The 14,300-nt window shown below is 45.6% G+C and overlaps 1 protein-coding gene across 2 annotated transcripts in view; it reads left to right on the plus strand.

Moving 5' to 3' along the window:
• LOC6603316 (techylectin-5B) overlaps positions 1 to 12,762 on the plus strand; it is a 126,062-nt gene extending 113,300 nt beyond the window's left edge. Inside the window, exon 7 of one of the 2 annotated variants that reach the window (XM_026985625.1) lies at positions 12,315 to 12,762. In XM_026985625.1, the coding sequence (XP_026841426.1) occupies positions 12,315 to 12,506 (192 nt within the window). In that variant the 3' untranslated portion in view covers positions 12,507 to 12,762. The remainder of the gene's footprint in view (positions 1 to 12,314) is intronic. The other variant, XM_026985626.1, reaches the window with a different exon arrangement.
• Positions 12,763 to 14,300: the final 1,538 nt, after the last annotated feature.

The raw sequence follows: 14,300 nt of genomic DNA on the forward strand, positions 1-14,300 counted from the left end.
TAGTTTTGGGTTACTCGGAGTGGCGGAGAATTCGTTGGCGGCGGAGGTCTCGAGCTCGTGGGTCCGGCGTGTACTTGGCTGGCGGTGACCATCGGCGTGTTTGGGATGGGGCGTTGGGAGCCTTGGAGATGGAGGCGCGTGGTGTCACATTGTATTGTGGTTTCAATGGCGCACAGGAAATCCATTCCTATGATGGCTTGCTCTACCATGTTGCTCTTGCTCGTCTAGTTTGACGCGCGCTAGCAAGATCTGAGTTATCTCGCGAGCTGAGCCGTCGGGTCGAGTTTGCGGGCGAGATCGGCGTTGATGAAGCTTCGCGACGCCCCGACCGTGGTTTCCGTGCGCCGTCCTCCGATGGTCACTCTCGCCGTTATCCGGCCGTCGTCTACTTGCAGCGGGTTTTTTGCACATGTTGCGCCGTTGGCCGCGTGTACCTGGGCGGTTGTCGAGGGGGGATGAGGGTTGCCGGTACGTTTCGTTCCTCGACACTCGCGAACTCTGTGGCCAACATTGTTAATTGCGTCAGACTTCTCAGTTCGTGCCTTCGTACGTACAGCTGGTACGCCGGGAGGGTGTTGTCATAGATTCGGCTAAGCTCCTTGGCGTCGTCGTACCTGGCGTGGTGCATGAGTAACCGCAGCTCGATGATGAAATCCTTGAACGGTTCGCCCACCGCTTGTTTGCGGTCCCTGATCTGGTCTTCCAATTGCTCGAAGTACCGGGGAGGCAGGAAAAAGGCTAGGAATTCCTGGCGGAAATCGGCCCATGAGGCGCTCTGGAGTCGGCTGGTGCGGAACCAACGGTTGGCTCGGTCGGTGAGGAGCTCCGCCATGGCTCGCGGCAGGTAGTTCATATCTACCACGTACGAGAGGGCACGCTCTTCCATTAGTTCGACGAACGACATTGGGTCGTCCTGCCCGTCGAACTGGATTCCCCACTTTCGGATCCGTTCCGCCATCTGTGCGGCGTGACTGTAGTAATGACCGTCTGTGAGGCCATTTCCTCCTGCTGTCGGCAAGATCCGTCTCATGGGCGAGGGCCTTGGCTCCGGGGGCGGGGGCCTCGGTAGATCTTCGACGGTTATCGATGTTGGTGAGGTGCTGACTTTGCCCTCCATGACTCCCGGAACTTGTAGGCTGAGTTTGGGATCCATCTTCCGCTTCTCCGTTAGTGCTGAGGTGTCGGGCTGGGGCGATCTGGCTCGTCCTGGCGATCTGGCGTACTGCCGCTCGAACTCTGCCAACCTGAGCCAGGCATCGTGTTCGAGGGGCCCGGCGACTAGTTCGGCGAAAGAAAGATCTTCCACGTTACCCTCGCGGCTGAATCCGAATTACTCCGCGAAGGAGTCCAGCTCCTTTCGGCGGCGTTTGTGTATCCAGCCAGTACTCACCCCTGGGTTGGCGACAAATTCTCCAGGGTAATACCCACTGGGCTGTTCCTCTGTATGGGATTCCATCGCTCCGATTGTTACTCGAGGTGGCTGTTTCGCTGGGCTTGCGCTTTTCCTTCACTAGGGCAATGTATGGCTGTCGAGCTTCGCGGCTGACGCTTCGAATTTCTTCTCAGGGGTGACGGCACTGCTCGCGTTTCTCTGTCTCTGTGTCGCGCTTTCGTCTGCTCGTTGCGCAACTCTTGCCGTTGGTATTGTGCGAGGTCTGGGTTTTTTTCGGGTTGTTCTCTTGTGTTCTTCTCTAGTGGCCGTGGGGTTTTATTCCACAAACCCTTGCTGACGTTCCCTTGGGTCCCTGCACACAAGAATTTGTAGAAGTAGATGGAACTTTAAGGGTGGCGTCGGGCGTGGCCTATCGTAGAGGGGGTGGATCGGGGCTAGAGTGGGGCTAGAGTGGGCGTCGCTCGTCGTGTATACAAAACGGCGTGTATACAAAAATTCAACCAACTTTCAAAATAAACAAAATTTTTTTTTAATTACGTTAGGTTGAAAATTAAATAATAAATAATATTTTTTAGTAAAAATAACCATTAAAAAACCTTTATCGATCTACAAAAACAAAAAGTAGCATAGTTTACTTAAGAATATTTTTCTTTAGAATGCAGTTTGTTTCATGAAGATATATTTAGTTCAAAAGTTATTAATTTAGCAAGCTGAAACGGCGAAATGTCCATTCTAAATAACCTGAAAAGTTATTGTTTGAGATGCCAAGCTTTTTTGGCACCTATGTGTTTCAAAAATGAAAAGAGATTTTGGGCTAAACTTTATAATTCGTATTTAATCTTGGTGGCTTAGCGGAAGCCGATTGCTTGCTATTGCCAGATAAACTTTATGCGAGATCGATATGCAACCAATGCGCAGAGGGGTTAGCATAGAACTAAAAACTATAGACGACGGCGTTAGATCAAATTGACTGCCGAAGTGGCGGCAGTAGATCAAAGTAGTTGCCGAAGTGGCGGCGGCAGAGAGCCCCTTTAGCGGGAGAGCGCAGCAGCTCTGCAGAAAGTCAACGTTTTACAACATATGTAGGCGGCTCTCTATGCTCATACAATAATAATGTTAAAGTTACGGTTATTCTTCAGCGGCTGGCCCGAACATACTCCCCCCGTTGGGAGCTAGTCTCTCAACAGATTCCTTAAGGGGCAGCAAACATAGCCGAGTGACGGCCCTCCTGATGTTTCCTGAGGATGTCTTCAGGTCAGCGACGCGACACACTCCGTCCTTGCCCAAAACGACATCGACCACTCTAGCCAGTGGCCAACGCATTGGAGGAAGATTTTCGTCCTTCACCAGAACGAGGTCGTTCTTGCAGATGTTTTGCGCGGGGGTACGCCACTTCGCGCGCTCTTGCAAAAGAGTGAGATACTCTTCGCGCCAACGGCTCCAAAATATTTGTTGTAGTTGGGTGACCCGCTGCCAGCCATCCAGACGATTGTAGTTCAGCTTCGTTAGGTCAGGCTCGAGGATTTTCTCATGGGGGCCGCCTAAAAGCAGATGAGCAGGAGTCAAAACGTCTAAATCATCAGGATTTTCTGAAAGCGAGAGCAAAGGGCGAGAGTTAACAATTGCAGTGATCTGACAGATCAGAGTGCGCAGCTCGTCGAAGCTAAGCACAGATGGTCCAACTGAGCGGTACAGGTGATATTTTGCGGTCTTCACGGCCGCTTCCCACAACCCGCCAAAATGCGGAGAGCGAGGTGGGATGAAACGCCAGTCGATCGAGTCAGCCAAGCAGGATTCGTGGACCTCCTTCATATGCGGTTCGCTCAGACAAAGCTTCTTTAGCTCCAGAAGCTCGTTCTTGGCCCCAACGAAGTTTGTCGCATTGTCCGACCAAATTTGACTTGGCCTTCCTCGAGTGGAAGTAAAACGCTTTAGTGCGCCTAGAAACGATGCAGTGGTCAAATCCTTTACGAGCTCCATGTGTATAGCCTTAGAAGTGAAGCAGATGAATACGCTAATGTAGCACTTGATCGGAGGCCTTGTGCGGATTTCTGATCGGTAGAAAAAAGGTCCACAGTAATCTACTCCAGTGACTTCAAAAACTCGAGATCCTTCCAAACGTTCTTTAGGTAGGTCTCCCATGATGTGTTCGACCATGCGCGGCCTAGTCCTGAAGCATCTCACACATCTGCTGACGACCCTTGACACTGCCTTAACACCTCCAATGGGCCAATATTCCAGCCGAATTTTGGATAGCGAGGCGCGAGGTCCGGCATGGAGGTTTCTTTCATGATAATATCTTATCAGCGCAAAGGTAATGGAATGTCCCCTTGGCAGAATGAGCGGGCGCTGAGCGTCAAATCCTAGCGATGAGTTGCCAAGACGACCTCCAACTCTAAGTAGTCCAGAATGATCGATGAACGGGTTGAGCGAACTAATAGAACTGGATTTCATGACTTGACCATTGCGCCGAATCTCCTTTATGTCCATCCACAAATTTGCCAGCTGAATGTGTCGAATTAGAAGATGCGTTCCTTGCCGAATATCAGAAACGGTGAGTCCTGGATGCCTAAGACGATGTATAAATTTATGCATGTAGGCGAATGTGCGCTGCATGCGAAAGAATGAATTCGCAAATTTGCATCCGGACGTGAGATCGGCATGTGGAGACGTGATTAGCAATCCTCTCTTGCGAAGCTCCAAAGTTGCTATGTTGTTAGATGGAGATACAGGCCACTTATCCTTGGAGCCTAGCAAAAAGGATGGGCCGTGAAACCATAGCTCTGACTGGATAAGATGGTTGGGAAGCGAGCCTCTCGAGAGAATATCAGCAGGATTTAAAGATGTGGGAACATAGCGCCATTCCATGGCTGCCGTCAACTCCTGAATTGATGCCACTCGATTTGCCACGAAAACTTGAAATTTAGCTGGCTCGTCCCTAATCCAAGATAATGCTGTTGACGAATCCGACCAGGAATAGAACCGACCTGTAAAGATTCCCATGTCCTTTACATTCTGCATGATTTTCGCAAGCAAATGGGCTCCACTTAATTCCAGCTTAGGAATCGATATAGTCTTTAGCGGCGCCACTCGCGACTTTGAGCACAAAACGTGGCTCGAAGACTGGGCTTCCCTGGACACGACATACACGCAAGCGCCATATGCTTCTAAGCTGGCATCACAGAATCCGTGAACTTCTGTAGCCACACTAGAACGAAGAACCAAGCGAGGAAATGAGATCCGAGAAATGTTTGCCAAACTATTTCTCAAGTCCATCCAAGTTGAATGCAACGCTGAGGGTAGGCTTTCATCCCAATCCAAATTTTCTCTCCAAAGCTGCTGAAGGAAGATTTTGCACCTGACAATGACTGGATTTATCAATCCAAGAGGGTCGTAGAACCGCGCAATCGTAGATAAAACCGACCGCTTTGATGGCTTTGAGGTTGTGTCCAGTGCGGATAAGGCAAAAAGCAGCTGATCCGAAGCAGGGTCCCACGCTAAGCCGAGAGTTTTGGCCATGTCGCTTCCATCATTAAACTTTAAGAACTTCTCTATGTCATCTTCAGGGGTTCCCTCAAGTACTTCCTGGTGACTGGAGCACCATTTCCTAAGTCTAAAGTTACCACGGGACAGTAAACCTGATGTTTGGTGCATCTTGTCCATGACCTGTGCGACCGAATTACCGCCCGAAATAAGGTCATCCACGTAAAACTCCTGCCGCAGAGCAGCTGAGCCAAGAGGGTAGGATTCACCCTCGTCGATGGCCAGCTGGTGCATTGCGCGGACCGCTAAAAATGATGCAGCCCTCGTCCCGTATGTGACGGTGTCTAATGTGTAGACTTGAACCTCGGACTCGATGGAATCTCGCCATAGGATGCATTGATACAAATTGTCGGGTGGAGACACTCGTACGCAGCGGTACATTTTACAAATGTCCCCAGTGAGAGCAACTGGATATGTTCGAAAGCGAATCAATATGTTAAACAATGCAGGCTGAATAACAGGGCCTGTCATCATCACATCATTTAGAGAATATCCAGTTGATGTAGCTGCGGATCCATCGAAAACGACACGGAGTTTTGTCGTCGTACTGTCCTCGTTTAGGACACAGTGATGAGGCGAGAAATATTTGCAGAGGCTACGGGAATCAGGGTTGACTTGGTGCATATGATGCAAATCAATGTACTCGCTCATAAAGGCGGAATACCGCTCCTTGAGTGTAGGATTACGCTCCACTTTTCGCTCCAGACTGATGAACCGTCGATAAGCCTGAGCGTAAGATTCTCCTAAACAATCAGTATTGTTATTTAGCGGCAGACGAACTGCATACTCCCCGGATGGCAACCGTGAAAGGTGGCTTACGAAATGTGCTTCACAATCGTCTTCTTCTTTGGTATTCAACCCAACCTCCACACAATTCTCGACTTCCCAAAACATACGAAGAGTTTTATCCAACCTTGCTTCCATCTCAGCTATCGAATCTGGACAATTGTGCGTGGCCAAAAGCGCCGAGCTTGATACCTTCTGTCCACCGCCAGATACGATCCACCCAAGCCGGGTCTTCTGCAGAAGAGGCAGTCCATCGGTGAGTTTGATTTGCCCTACGCAGAGGAGATCATAAAAAACGCTCGCACCAATGAGAAGATCAACCCGTTGAGGATTGAAAAATGCAGGATCAGCGAGCTGAATGTTAGATGGAATACGCCAATCGGATACATTTACTTTCATACTTGGTTGAGAATCGGTAATCGTGGGGGCGATGAGAGCAGTAAGCGTAGTTGTGTAAGCAGAGGTGCGAGAATGCATACAAATGCTTATGGTGGATCCCTCAGTAGAAACGCTGGTATCGCCCAGCCCAGACACAAGTGCAGACGATTGAGTTCTCCTAAGCTGAAGCTGCTGGGCGAACCTGGATGTGACGAGATGCAGCTGCGATCCTGAATCTAAGATGGCACGACAAGGAACTAAAACGCCAGACCGATTCTTCACGAGAACCACGGCTGTAGCCAGAAGCACGACATCAGAGTGAAGACCTTGGGCAGCAAGAGAGGTAGACGAAGGTAGAGACGAGCTGCTAGCAGAATTTTGAGCAACGGAAAGAGTGGCCAGATCGGGAGGAATAATATAATAGCTTTGTGTTGTGGGCTGTATACTATCGAAGTGCAACAAACTATGATGCCTACCGCCGCATACTCGACATTTTCCACTATTGCATGCGCGGGTCCGGTGCCCCGGTTTTAGGCAATTGAAGCATAGGGAAAGCTTCTTCACTCCTTTGTGGCGCAGCAACGGTGAGAGATTTCCGAATATCTTGCACGAGTATATTCCATGGCCCGCTGAGTGGCAAAAGACGCATACAGACGGGTCGGTGGAAGAGTTGGAAGCTACAAACTTTTTCTTAACCTGCGTATAGGAATGGTTTTTTCCCACCTGATCGCTACTAGCGTGTGTCGCTGTAGCATATTCCAATCGCTCCATTTTCTGGCAGCGTTGCTGCAAGAATTCGAAGAATTCCTCTGCGGTAGGTATAGCATCCGACGATGTGTGCTCCTCCCATTTGGTTTGCGTCTTCGAATCCAACTTCTGCAGCAGCATGTTGATAACCATGAATCCTGAAATCTCCTCAGCAGTTCCCAATGTCTGCAACGCTCGCATGTGTAAATTGACTGCATCCGAAAACTCCCGAAGCCTTTTAGCAGAAGGCGAGTCTACCCTCTTTAGCCCAAGAATCTTCTTGATGTGTGCCTGGAAAACAAGTCTTTTGTTATTAAAGCGTTTATTAAGTATATCCAGAGCCGCACGATAATTGGCACTGGAGAGCTCCAACGATCGAACCGAATCCAAAGCCGCATCAGCGAGGCAAGAGCGAAGGTGCTGGAATTTCTCGATGTCACTGAGATCCGCATCCGCTTCAATCACCGATTTGAACATTGCCATAAAATCCGAGAACTCGACGTATCCACCAGAAAACTTAGGCACCTTCAGCTCAGGAAGTCGCTGCTTGTGAGCCATGATGATGGTACTATGTCCGGAATGGCTTGCCAGAGTCGTAGAATGGGCAGCGGCGTGTGATTGGCTTACTTCAACAGCAGCCAGCAACTCAGCTTTCAACGATATGCAAAGAGTATCGAAGATTTCGCGCAGCTCACTCCCAATCTCGTTTTGATCGAGAGCCTCCAACTCATTATGGGCCTTATTAAATTCCTCTCGAATTTCTGCCAACATATCAAGGCGCACCTCGACTTCCGCGGCGGTCAGCTTATCGATTTTATTCCCCGCGAAGGATTCGCCAAGCCTGTGCAATCGATCATATAATGACTGACTTTTACGCTTATACAGACTCAGTCTGGAATCAGCCACCACAATATTTCCGCCCGCGCCTGTATTTGGATCGTTGTCCATGTTAACCGTTGTGCAATCGACACAACAACGGAAAATGAAATACCGCTTAAGCGACGATGTATAGACGCGAGAGCGAGAATGCAAGACACGAAAAGTCAAGAACCGCGGCTGCAGCTGCGCAGAGAATGAGAGATTCGACGCTTAAAGTACCGGAATTTCTCTATAAATATTCCAGCCGCACTCTCACTGAATTTGCACTTTAAACTGTTTTTCAATGTGCACACAAATGTATTTGTTGGTAGTTAAACAACACAATATTGTATAATTAATAAGTGTTTTAACGGAACGCGATTAAGCAATGGTTTTATATCACGTCGGGGGGTCACCAATGTTTGAGATGCCAAGCTTTTTTGGCACCTATGTGTTTCAAAAATGAAAAGAGATTTTGGGCTAAACTTTATAATTCGTATTTAATCTTGGTGGCTTAGCGGAAGCCGATTGCTTGCTATTGCCAGATAAACTTTATGCGAGATCGATATGCAACCAATGCGCAGAGAGGTTAGCATAGAACTAAAAACTATAGACGACGGCGTTAGATCAAATTGACTGCCGAAGTGGCGGCAGTAGATCAAAGTAGTTGCCGAAGTGGCGGCGGCAGAGAGCCCCTTTAGCGGGAGAGCGCAGCAGCTCTGCAGAAAGTCAACGTTTTACAACATATGTAGGCGGCTCTCTATGCTCATACAATAATAATGTTAAAGTTACGGTTATTCTTCAGCGGCTGGCCCGAACACTTATTATTACTGGCGCCCAACGAGAGTGAACCGCCCTCGTGATACAACTATAGTGCGGAGACAACGCCCGCTATAAAATCGAAAAGGTATTGAGTTAAAGAAATTAAAGAAAAAAGAAGTGAGAACGAAAAATCTGAAACAAAGGAGTGCGGAGACAACACCCGACAAAAAAGTTAAAGAAAGCTGAATATTTAAAACTTAAAATGTATGAGTGCGGAGTGCCCGCTCAAAAAGTAGCACAAGAAATTTGTTACACCTGAGCAGACGGCTTTGAGCAGCGGCTACGATAGACAGGAAGAAACATATGAGACGGCCTGCTGGATAACCACTACAATTTAAGAAGATACAACCAGATAAACACCAAATAGCACTAGACGCTGATAGGGACGGACAGACGAATGGACGGACAGACAGACAGGGCTCAATCGACTCGGCTATTGATGCTGATCAAGAATATATATACTTTATGGGGTCGGAAACGATTCCTTCTGGACGTTACACACATCCACTTTAACCACAAATCTAATATACCCCAATACTCATTTTGCGTATCGGGTATAAAAAATAAAACGAAGAAACTGAGCTAGCTCATAAAAACTGTTTACATCCAAAATCATTCAGGCGTCATTTTTTTCGAAATTTTATTTTTACACTCGCCATATGATTACATTGTTGTCGGCGGGCAACATCTCAGATCTCTCATAAAGGAAACCAAATTTGACGGCAGTCTAGGGGAAAAACTAACCTACGACAAAGACATAGCACATTAAAAAGCGGAAAAAAATACAAAAAAAACCGTGTATTCATCATAACAATAGCGATTTATTAAAACTTTTCGACAATGTTAGCCTAAATTTTGAACACGGCCCGGGGAAACGAGCAGGAACTGGACGCTGCTCAACTCCAAGCCATTGTGTCCGCGGCGGGCGGTTCTGCACTGGAAGTACAAAAGGCTGAATTTGAACAGCGTTTACAGATGGTAAAGAGCCAGCTGCACGCAGCGATAATTACGGCACCCGAGGCCAAGGCCTTCGAGCCGATTACTTTAGATAGAGCGGTGGTCTATGAAGAAGCTCCGGATGCGGTGAAAACACTTCCAGAGTTCCACGGTATCCACGGTATACCAAGAGTGACAAGCTATGCACACATAGAGGTTGCTCTGCAAAGAAAACAACATGCTGAAGTACGGGTTGCACTGCTGAGTAGCTGTAGGTGGAGCAGCGTTTTGCCCACCCTACCTTGACCATCTAGGCCGCAAAGCCATATTAGTGGCCGATGATCCCTAAAACCCCCAGACTCACTTCATTTCCATAATCCGCTCGGCATGGCGCCCTAAAATAATTTAGTTCATTATCGATTTCATTTTAAAACTTATTTATTACTTCACACAGGGGCATTTCCCTACTCTATTTAATCTCCCAATTTACTCAAAAACTAATTTAGAGAACACAGAGTTCGAGAATATTTCAGGTTGAATATTAAGCAAATACTAATAATAATTAAAATAGAAGAATTATAAATAAATAGAAAAAAAGGAATTAAATAAGTATATAATATAAAAAAAAAACAGTATATGTATACAGGAGGTAGCCGCTAACCTGGCATACAAATTTAAAAGAGCATTTATGACAACAACAAAAAACCCATGGTTACTGTTCTTGCTATCTCTTCCGGCATGTGGATCTGCCCAACTGTTTTACCTCTCCCCTTCCTTCTTTCCTATACCTCTCCTTCTCTCACGCTCATGTATGCATTTTATTTAGAGTAAAGCAATATTCTTTCACTTACGTGCCATCCATCTCCAAAAGAGCTTTTGTCAAAGACGATCCGCTTGCTGTAATTGCTGTAAATGTAATTGTATTGGAAGAGCACAACAACAACAACAAAAAGAGAAAAGAAGAGAAAGCACAAGGCGCGCAGAGGCTTTCGGCGGACTGCTTTTTTCTTTGCTTTCGTGCATTGATTTTGTGTTTCTTTTCCCTTATGCCTTTCTTTTCTTTGGGCTCCCCATAGGGCTAGCCCTTACGGTTTAAGGGAAAAGAAAAGCAAGACTGAATTAACGGCGCTGCACTGCCGAAAGGGGAGCAAGGTATTTGTATTCGTAACTCACTAAAACTTTGCCTATTGGCTCATGGGTATAATTTTGTTCTGGGTTTTTATTTTCTCTACTTTTTTTTCACTAAGACAGGTCGGCCGAGGGCGAGATATTTACGCCAAAAAAAATTTGGGGCAAAAAAAGATGTTCGATATTCCGCTTTAGTTTCGCAGCATCCCGGCGCCGACGATGCTGCTGATGCACTGAGTCGGACCCACAGCTGGAGCGGCGAACTCTTCTCTGCCTTGTGTTTCTCTGCGCCAGCGGCGAATTCGAACGGTTCTTGTGGTTTTTTCGGGACCGCAGTCTCTTCTCTTCCCTTTATATGGCCAGCTGGTTGTGGCTGTGGCCGGCTCGGTCATCGAACCCAATTATCTTTTTCCTCTAAGGAACTCAGACCTCCTCCCGCCCAGCCGATAGAGGGGCACTGCCGAATGACGCGTGACGCATTAACCGCACCGATCGCTAACATTCAGGAAGATAGATGTTAGACTAATTTTAGAAGAAAAATAAAACTTAAAGAACTAAGCATGCATTCAAAATAAAAATACAATTACTAATTACGATAAAGGCATATGATGATTAGTAATTTAAGAAGTAAGGAGGAAATTTGTGGTGGATACAATATGGTAGAGGGAATTATAATCCGAGCATAAGATCCTAAACGGTTTATGCAACTAATAATTTGATCTACAAAACGGATGGGACACCGGAGTATAGTTTCTAGTGGATCTAATAGGAATCATGAAATCTTAAAAAATTAGGGCTATCTACGTCACCCTTGATCAAGTTGTTAATAAAAATCACACAAAGCATTTTTCTATGACTAAATAAGGATGGAATGTCTATTTAAAGCAACCTACTAGGGTAAGATGGCAGTCTCACATCCGCTTCCCAGCTAAGGCTGGGAAAAAAAAATAGTAAAAAGTTTTTCTGTACTAAAACGGTGTACTTTGTACTGGGGGCCGCAAACAGAAAAGTCATATTTTAAGATAGGATCATTAACCAGGGTAATTTACCCAAGTAATTTAATTTAACCGCAGAGGGTGTAAAGAGCCGATCGGATTGCAAGCGAGAGTGATGTGAAATGTCCTAATACTGGATGATTACCGAATTGAATGATTTACTGAAATCTGGGTAAATAACACTCATCGGTAAGTTTAATTTCATGATGAAAAAGGTGAACTCTAATATATTATTGGCCTCATAAATCCATACGGAGGTGGAGATATAAACGATCTGCAGAGAGGTTACAGACAATTTTTTGATTACATATATGAAATATATGTGCTTATATGTTATTATTTTTTATTTTAATTTTGATTCTAAACCCATGCCCAAGAGGGCAATCCTTCTCAGAATTCGTCCTGAATTATGATTTATTTTTATTATTATTTGTAAATAACTTATGGGGTACGAACTTAAACTACTTCTCACTGGCTGGAGCATACACTTAAAAGAATTTTAAATGTCTCTGTTCTTTAAGACTAAAAGGTACAAAACAGTTTTCCGTTACAAAATCTATATTTTGTTTAAGAAAAAGAAGCGAAAATAGAGATGGAAGTTATATACTTTATGGGGTCGGAAACGATTCCTTCTGGATGTTACACTTTCACCACACATCTAATATACCCCAACACTCATTTTGAGTAATAATAAATAAAAAATCGAATTATCTGCTCTTATCTTTTAGGGGGGCTGGTGGTGGAAGTCCTGTGGCCGTGGATTAAATGGACTATACCTTCATGATCCCCAAGATCTAACTGCTCGTCAGGGAATTGTCTGGTTTCGTTGGAGAGGCTGGGATTACACACTAAAAAAGGCCACGATGATGATTCGTCCCCGGGCACCGCAACCACAGTCAATGCTGGTAACCTCTGTTTAGTTAATTGAAGAACATATTCTCCAATTTTGTTGTTGTGTTAAAAACATTTTAACTTATTTTTAAATCTTTACTGTAGATTAATTAATTGAAATAATTTATCTGTTAGATAATTTTCATATGTACAGCTCATATTCTAAATTGAACATTTACTATCATAGAACATTCTAGCTAGTTAGAAAAGGAAATTTATACATATACATATTATACAATATAATAACCATTCCAGCACAAATCTAAGGAAGAAAATATAGAAAAATAAATAAAAATAGCTTAAAGGCTTAAAAGAATTAAATATTTTTTAACAAACCTGGTGACTTTTGATCAAGTCGCCTACATCAATGGTTCTACGGACACCAACTTCAATGGCGTACCGAAACGCCTCCCAGGTGTAGCAGCGGCCACGAGAATCAACGCCACCCGGCACCAAACTCTGCTGAGCGTGCCATACCTCCACAAACTCAGCGAGGAAAATTTGGAACGCATCGCTGAAGTTCAGACGGGCCTTGTCACTGGGCCCGTGATAGCCGTAGCCGTAGGCGTACCCATAGTCGGAATCTTCTGGCAACTGCGGTGCAAGCAGCGGAAGGAAACAGCCGACGCCATCCAGCAGGTGCTTAAGAACTTGAGCTTGACCGAGGACGACCACGGGAGTAGTTAACAAATGTTAACCAAATTGGCCACTGGGCGGAGCGTTTTCTGCAAGATCGATGAGTAGGCAGATTCGCTGACCGTGGGAGCGCGCCCGCCGGGCACGAGGCGCAATGTCAGCGTTTCTGCGGAACTGCGACGGGCCCGGGTACCTTAAGCTTAGTTTATTATTGATCCGCCGAGTGGCCAGAATATACTTGGTGTTAGCCTTGTGGTTTATAATAAATCATAATTACGAATAAAGTGTTCACCATATTATTCTAAATAACCTTAAAACTTATTATTACTTATATATACCGAAGAAAGAGTTGAGTTGCCTGATCAGGCAAATACCTGATGAAGACGCATCTAGAAATGATAGCAAAGATGGGTGTGCCGACGTTCTACGCTTACTGTTTACGAAACTGTAAAACTGGAGAACCAACTTTGTTGAGACAACGACCTTTTTCGCTGACTATGATTGTTCAATAATTTCACGAATTAATAATTTCCGAAACGTTATAAATTTTATTATAGGTATTTTGTGTGTTGAGGGTGGCCGAAGATGCCAGAGCCTATTACAATAGTATTAGAGTGATACACTTGGAGAGGCAAGCGAGCCGATCTCGAGACAAAGTAATAGATTGGGGACAAAAAAGGTCTGTTCTCCAACTATATCAAGCGGAAACTGCTAGAGCAGGCGCAGCTGCTGACGGCTTAGCGACGGCATAGGAAAGAAAAGATAACAAGAGCGAGCATAGATAAAGACTAGATGATTAAATGAGAGCATGTTGCTGAGCGAGCATAGATAAAGCTACACTACCGTACGTTAGTTTAGTAATGACAAAAATGGAAAGGAAAGTGAATTGATAGGCAATAGAACGATGGTACAAAATTTACACTCGGGCTTTGCCCGAACATGCACGGCTTCTTGATGACTGTCGCTTAGGAATAGCGACTTAAGTTCCGCCAGTTCGTTCCGCGCTCCAACAAAATTTGTGGCATTATCTGACCAAATACGAATCGGTCTTCCACGGGTGCAAATGAAACGGCGAAGAGCAGAGAGGAACGCAGACGTTGTAAGATCCTTCACAAGCTCGATGTGAACCGCCTTGGTGGAGAAGCATATAAAAATGCTCATGTAGCACTTTAGTGGGGGCCGGTTTC

This window comes from Drosophila persimilis, unplaced genomic scaffold, assembly GCF_003286085.1.
Source record: "Drosophila persimilis strain 14011-0111.01,24,50 unplaced genomic scaffold, DperRS2 tig00000002-arrow-pilon, whole genome shotgun sequence".
Classification (NCBI taxonomy): Eukaryota; Metazoa; Arthropoda; class Insecta; order Diptera; family Drosophilidae; genus Drosophila; species Drosophila persimilis.